This window comes from Panthera tigris, chromosome A3 (assembly GCF_018350195.1).
Source record: "Panthera tigris isolate Pti1 chromosome A3, P.tigris_Pti1_mat1.1, whole genome shotgun sequence".
NCBI classification, from domain to species: Eukaryota; Metazoa; Chordata; class Mammalia; order Carnivora; family Felidae; genus Panthera; species Panthera tigris.
The window spans coordinates 3,573,647-3,581,184 of record NC_056662.1 but is presented as its reverse complement, the minus strand read 5'-3'; the positions used below and the strand labels follow the sequence as shown (position 1 = coordinate 3,581,184).

Below are 7,538 nucleotides of genomic sequence, written 5' to 3'. Positions count from 1 at the left end.
AACGTTCCCTCCTGCCCTTTGCTTATTAATTTCTTACATTATTTTCATTATCTACGTTTATCTATAATCTATAAAGCATTTGCCTTGCTGTTTTCATGAAAGGTCATTTATCTCTCAACACCTCAAGTGGAACAGTTACAGGGACATGACCTCTTAGTTGTTTCCCTGAACCACTTGTGGCTTGAGGAACAAAAGTGTTCGCCTCGGTCCAAGGTGCTAGAAGGGGGCCAAGAGGGCCTTAGGAACCCACGCCTTACACATTCTCAGAGAGACAATGCACCTAGGAGCTAATGAACCATTCTGTACCTTAACCGACTAGGTTCAGTCCTCATCTGGAATGCCTCCTGGGGGCCAAGCGGGCCTAGAGGTTGGAGTAACTTGTGCCCACAGATACACTCCTTTGTTGCCAGAGTGGGGCTTTCAAGTCCATTTGTTCCTTCCTTGGCTGGGAAATGTATGAGGCTATCCTTCCTTTGGGTAGAGGAGTCTTTATAGGGGGTGGCAAGGGCTAAATGTAAGGCCACACAGTCTCCTTGCGGAACCTTCTTTCTTTCCCAATGGTTCTTTTCCCAGGAGGCCTATCGAGGGCAATTCCCCAACACATAATTCCCCAGGTACTTTTGTTAAGGCAAGATTACATAAAAGCCGGAGTACAAGAAGCTTTACTGTTGGCAGGCTGCCCTGCAGTCCCGATCCGTCCACCGCCCGGGCCCTGCCATCAGGCCGGTTGGATAGCTCGGCTTCCGGCACTCTAATTTTCCTATTGGTCCACAAAGCCTAAAACATTTCCTGTATGGTCTTTTAGATAATTTACCAACGGCTGCTCTAATTTTTCTTAAGTTTAAATAAATATATAATAGAAAATGTTAAAAATCAACTACACAGAACAAAGCGAAACAGCTACATTGTTTCTAAATAAGCTTAAAACTGTTTAAACATGAAATCTGTCCCAAACATCAGTATTCATTGTAATCTCATACTGACAGTACTTGACTTGCATAAAATGCACCTTTTATTAGGTGAATAATAAAGGCCCTATTGATGTTAAGGCAGGCATTTCATTAGTGTGAAAACCCTCACCCCTCCAACTCCCTTGCATTTAAAATTAATGCTGTTGCAGCATAAACCAAAATTATAGTATCTGAAGTTCAAGATAGCACAACAGACAAATCTCATTAAAAACATCTGATTCCTGGGGTGCCTGGGTGGCTCAGTCGGTTAAGTGCCTGACTTTGACTCAGGCCATGATCTCCTGGTTCGTGGGTTCGAGCTCCCCATCGGGCTCTGTGCTGACAGCTGAGAGCTTGGAGCCTACTTCCGATTCTGTCTCCCTCTCTCTTTGCCCACCCCCTCTCAAAAATAAACACTAAAAAATAAACATCTGTATTCCTGGGGGGGGGGGCGGGATGTACTGAATTCTTTTCCTCTAGATGTTATTTTAGAATATTTCCATGGATATTTTGACCCGATGTGTTTTAAAACCTCCCCAAACTAAACATTACAAGCCCAGCCATAAAAAAAATATAACTTCTTCTTTGATAACATCTATGCACAATTGATACCCCTACACATTTCTTCCAAGGGGCCAAGCAAATGGAAGTCCCTAGGATTCTGCATCACTACCTTGAATTTCATTTTTAAGTAAAAGGAAAGGGTTGATCTCTCACTCATCTGTGTCTAGAGTGGAGCACAGTATGTGTCCTCTAACAGAGGCTCAAGTGGCTGATTGGCTAATATTTTGTTATCAATTTTAATGGGAATGCTGCAACTCCATAAAATTTGAGGGTCTGAGTTTTAGGTACATTGGCCCTCTCTGGTTTCAGTAAAGTCCTATCTGGAAATGCTACATTTGTTCACTTGTTCACGTTGTTGCAAGCTGGCTTTTTAGGGCACTTTTTAGGTTCTGGAAATAGTGGTGTAAGTTACTGTTCACAAGTGAATAAGACAAGCTTCCTGTTCTTGTAGGATTTATAGGAGTGGGGTTATGGAAGGGAAGAAGAAAGAAATTTCTGGAGTGATCTTAACATTAACAGGATTGCGAGGGAAGATCTCTCTGAAGAGGTCTCACTTACATGGGACCTGAAGGACAGCAAGTTCCTGGGAACAAAGACTCTAAGGTAGGAATGTGATTGTTCAAGACACGTTGCTTGAAGTCTGAACGAGAGGAGTAGGAAATAAGGGTGAGGAAAGGGACAGAGGCCAGCTCACGTGGGGACTTTTAGGTCCCGCTATAAAGGCGGGTTGTAAAGTGCAAAGGACACCTCTGGAGAGGTTTTGTGGGTGGTGGTTTTTCATTTTGAAGTAAAGTGAGGTGCAATTCAGACGACCTAAAGCTAACCATGTTGAGTGCACTTTGGTGGCATTTAATACACTCACAAGCCCATACAACCGCTGCTTCTATCTAGTTCCAAAACATTTCCATCACGAAGAGGCTCTGTACCCTTGAAGCAGGTTCTCCTCAGCTTCCCCCTCCCCCAGCCCCTGGCAGCCACTCATCTTCTTGGTCTCCGTGGACTTACATATTCTGGAGATTGCATAATAGTCCAGTTCTATGGTGTAACCTCATGTTTAGTTTTTCACTTAGCATAATGTTCTTGAAACTCGTCTACACTGTAACACGAATCAGTATTTCTTCCTTTTGTGGCTGAGTAAATAGTCCATGTGTAGATACACTACATATGTTTATTCATTTAATGCCCACTTGGGTCGTGTCCACATTGGCCGTTGTGACTGGTACACATTCTTAGGTATTTGTTAAATATGTCTTCAATTCTTAGGGTAGATACCAAAGGGTGAGATTGCTGAGTCATGGGATAATTCCACATTTAACTCTTGAGGAACCACCAAACTGGTTTTCACAGCGGCTGGTAGTAGTTTACTTCCCCAGAAACACGCAAGGGTTCCAATTCTTGCACAAAGCTTGCCAACGCGTGTTTTCTGTTCCTTGACTCTAGCCATTCTGGTGGGTGTGAAGTGCCATCTCGTTATGGTTTTGACTTGCAATTTCCTAACGACTGATGATATTCTGTGCATGTTCGTGTGCTGGTTGGCCAGGTGTACATCTTCCCTGGAGAAATGGTCACGCAAGTCCTTTGCCCATGTTTTAATTGGGTCATCTGTCATTCTGTTGCTTAGTTGTAAGAATTCTTTACATAGTCTCAATATTAGATCCTAATCAGGTATGTGCAAGCATTTTCTCCCATTCTGTAGGCTGTCTTCTCACTCTTATTAAAGTATTTTTGCACAAAGGTTTTCATTTTTTTTTTTTAAGTCCCATTTGTTTTATGTTGCTGGTGCTTTGGGTGTCTTATCTAAGACTCCACTGCTAAATCCAAGGTCATGAAGACTTACTCCTATGTTTATTCCTAAGAATTTGTACTTTCCTAAGAATTTTGGATCAGTTTATCTTTTATGTGTGTGTAAAGTCAGGGCACAACCTCACTGTCTGGCATGGGGCTAGCCAGCTGTCCTGAGCTATGTGTTAAAGATTGTTCGTTTCCCCACCAAATGGCTTAGCACTCTCGATGAAACTCGGTTGGCCACAGGCGAGCAGGCTTACCTCTGGACCACCGTTTCTATTCCACTGGCCTAGGTATCTTTCCCTATTGAGGCACTACACTATTTTGATTGATGCAGCTTTGTAGTTAAGTGTTAACATTACAAAGTGTGAGTATTCCAACTGTATTATTTTTTTGAGGTTGTTTTGCTTTGTGGGGCCCCTTCCATTTCCATTTGATTTTTAGGATCAGCTTTTTTATTTCTGCAAAAAGGCCATTGGCATTTTGACAGGGATTGCATTTAATCTGTAAATTACTTCAGAGGACTGCCATCTTGACAATATTAAGTTTTGCACTCGACCACAAGATGTCTTTCCACTCACTCAGATCTTTAATTTCTACTGACATCTCATGGTTTCCATGTGCAAATCTTTTACCTCCTTCATTAAATGCATTCCTTTTAATGTGCTGCTGAATCCAGCTTGCTGTTATTTTGTGGAGGATTTTTACCTTGTGTTCATAAGGTATACTGGTCTGGAGTTTTCTTGTGATGTCTTTAATTTTGGGAGCAAGGGAATGCTGATCTCATAGAGTGAGTTAGGAACGTTCTCTCTTCTATCTTCTGGTGTTAATTCTTGTTTAAATACTTGGTAGAATTCTTTGTTGATTATGGATTCAATCTCTTCACGTGTTATAGGACTGTTCAGATTTTGCTTCTCCTGAAGTAAGTTTTGGTAGTTTGTGTTTCTAGGAATTCACCACTTTCCCATGAATTATCTAATTTGTTGCCATATGACTCTTTATAGTATTCTCATGATCCTGTTTCTTTAAGGTCCGTGGTAATGTCCCAAATTTTCATTCCTGATTTTAGAAATTTTAGTCTTCTGTGTATCTCAGTCTAATAATGGTTTACCAACTTTTGGTTTTGATTTTCTATTGCTTTTCTATTCTGTGTTTTTTTTCTTAAATCTCCAATATTTTATTATTTCCTTCCTTCTAACAACTTTGGGGGTCACTCTTTCTCCTAGTTTTTTAAAGTTGGGTTACTGATTGGAGTTCTTCGTTTTTAACTTCTATAAATTTGCAGCTGTAAACTTCCCTCTCAGTGATTTCACTGTGTCATAGAAGTTCCAGGATGCTGCATTTTTGTTTGTCCCAAAGTATATTCTCATCTCCCTTTGATTTATTCTTTGACCCATTAGGTAAGAGGATGCAGTCACTGGAGTCTCAAGTAAGGAAGTGGCACGCTAGGATTTATGACTTAGCAAGAATATATTGGCTGCAAAGTAAATAAAGTATTGTGGGAGCACGTGTGTGAGTGCTGGAGAGCCATTCAGGAGGCTGGTATGGTAGTCTGTGTGAGAAACAGTGACACTGTCAATAGTAGTGACTGTGCAAGTGACAGAAATTACACATTTGGAACATACTTGGGCAGTAAAATCCACAGGATCTGATCAACTAAGTGGCCACTTAGTTTCAGTTAAGGGAAAAAGAGAAATCAGAAATTCCTTCTAGGTTTTGGCTTGCATAGTCGGGTGGCTAAAAGCGACATTTACTGAGATGGAGAGACGATGTTTATTTTTCCTTTGGTGTTGAGAAGGAATGCCAAGGGAGAGAAATCAAGGGTTGTTTTGAGACCTGAGATGCTTGTTAGAACTGTCAATAACGAGTGTGTATGAGATGCTGATGTCCAAAGCAAGGGTCAGAACCTGGATACGTCTGGAAGTCATCAACACAGAGATGGTGATTACGTGGAACCAGATGCAGTTACCTAAGGAGGAAGTATAGATTGAGAAATGAGCCCCACATCCAGAGGTAAAGGGGAAGCCGGGAGCGAGACAAGGAATGGAAAATATGCCAGGCCAAGTCTGGGTGACAAAGCACTGAGAAGCTGAGTTAAGAAGAAGATAGAGATTAAACTTGGTAAAATCAATCACTGATGATTTTCATAAAAAGTCGTTTCGGGGAAATAGTACGTAAACAGCTGGGCTGAGGGAGGGTGAAGCACAAGCAAGAAGTGTACAAGCTGAGATAGTAACTGGGAAAAATTCTTTCCCTATGCTCTGTGTGGAGGTGAGTAGAGAATTACACGGGACGGGCAGCAGTCAGAGGGGAGCTTGGTGCTAAAGGCCTTGTTTTGTTTCGTGTGTGTGTGTTAGTAAGTGTGGGCTACACACCCTGCAGAGAGATGCCAGAGACGGTCAGATGCAGAGCACTGGTGGGGACGGTCCTTAAATGAAGAGGCACATGTGCCACTGGAACACGTGGGAAATCGGGAAATGCCGGTATTGGCAGGTAACAGGTCAGAATTCAGGGAGCAAGGATGGGCAAGTGGGAAGTGAGGCCCTCAGCTACAGGGGGAAGAACAAAGGACAGAGGTACTGAGATGCAACGATACTCCGGAAAAGAGGCAAAGCCAATTAAAAGGGGCAAGTGAGGATTGTCAAGCAGCCATTTGAAATGTGCCGTCCTGACGTTCAGGTTGTGGAATGAGGGGTGTGAATTAGCGGATGCAGCGAGAGGAGAGAGTTCTTTTCGACTGAAGAGCCGAGAATAGGTAAGGAAGCAAAGACAGACAAGGAAGGGAACAGGCTTAGCGAAGCAGTGGTGGCGTCAACAGCCCAGACCACGCTAGACAGCAAGCTGGAGAGACGCGACAAAGGTCGGCGCGGTAAGAAGGCTGGAAACGGAGCTTCAGAGGGGGAGCCACGACTGGCACTGGCCAGCTCACAGCTCACACTCGGGCTGGCGTCCACGTACAGTGAGTGTGGCCGCAGAGGAGGTACGCAGGGAGGTGGGTCGTCAGGCGAGCAGCCCTCATGTCTCGCAGGGCAACTCCTCCGGGCAGTATTTACTGCTGGACGGCTGTCGCGGTCTCGTGCCATAAAATGCCTGCTACCCTATCAGTAACGGAATAAAGCTAAGACGGAAAGGGTTTGCCTCTGCTTGTCCAGACTGAGAAAAGCCACTTCTAGCATGCTGCTTCAATGCTGGTAGTAGCAAAATTCTCTGCTACCATTAAAATAGTGAGTGAGGCTGCTTAATTTCATACTTCAGATGTCTGATTGTACAAGGATGTTTCGTCTGATCCGATGTTCGTAAAATGGGGAAATGATTCATAACATTTTATTTATAATCCTTATCCAAGTGGCACAGCATTTATTTCAACTTTAATACATTGTGTATTTTTATATTCTAGCAAAATATTATTATAGTGAATAGTAGGAGCTTAAAAAGTACTTGTCAAAAGAGCATGCTTAGGAGTTAAGGTATCTACCTGGAATTAAAATATTTAGAAAATACAGTAACTCTTATAGGCTGTTTAATGCCTTCTAATACAGGTGCCATAACTGAATAAATACACTCTCCAGCAGTGGGCCAGAAGTACCGACTCACACTCCGGTAAGCATCTGAAATCAGAGGCTTCTCCCCCTTCTCAGCAGGGCCAAGTTTTTATTGCATGTAGTATACTCCGAACTAGTAATACCTTATATTTAGTCCAAACTGTATTCATTTAAAAGTACATTTTCTATGGTAAGTTTTAGTTTATTAAAGAAACTAGTTTTGTGAGTATAGTTAACTCAGTAAGATTTGTCTGTCCAACATACATAGTCCTACAGAAACAAGCAAAATTCCTTTTACTATTTGGTTTTCCCAAAATTTTTCCCTAAAAAAAGAACAGTACTATATAGACAAAGGTCTTTTGAGGCTGGAGTCATGTTAGAGTGGTTCTTTCTCATCCATAAGACAACAATTTCTTTGGATTTGGAGGCTCCTACAAAAGTACTCTTGCCTGGGTGACGTCTGTTTTTCTCTCGGTAGAGCCACTGTGGGATTTCCTGGTATACACAAAAAGGGGTAAGTGGCTACAACTAATCGCTAACACCCAGACATCACACATGAACGTTTCTTTCATGAGCCATGAATAATGACATCAGTCCTCTGCGTACGTTGAGAAGCTCCTCTTCTTGCTATAGCCGGGGAGGGGGGGAAAAATCACACTTAGATTTTAAATGATCACTATAAAACCATCAAACGGAA

The 7,538-nt window shown here is 42.4% G+C and overlaps 1 protein-coding gene across 12 annotated transcripts in view; it reads right to left on the bottom strand.

Annotated features, from left to right (window-relative positions):
• Positions 1 to 6,607: 6,607 nt before the first annotated feature.
• Positions 6,608 to 7,538, bottom strand: part of SYCP2 (synaptonemal complex protein 2) — a 79,073-nt gene continuing 78,142 nt past the window's right edge. For all 12 annotated transcript variants that reach the window (XM_042980009.1, XM_042980013.1, XM_042980008.1 and 9 more), the window contains one exon: positions 6,608 to 7,468. In XM_042980009.1, coding sequence (XP_042835943.1) covers positions 7,391 to 7,468 — 78 coding nt within the window. In that variant the 3' untranslated portion in view covers positions 6,608 to 7,390. The remainder of the gene's footprint in view (positions 7,469 to 7,538) is intronic.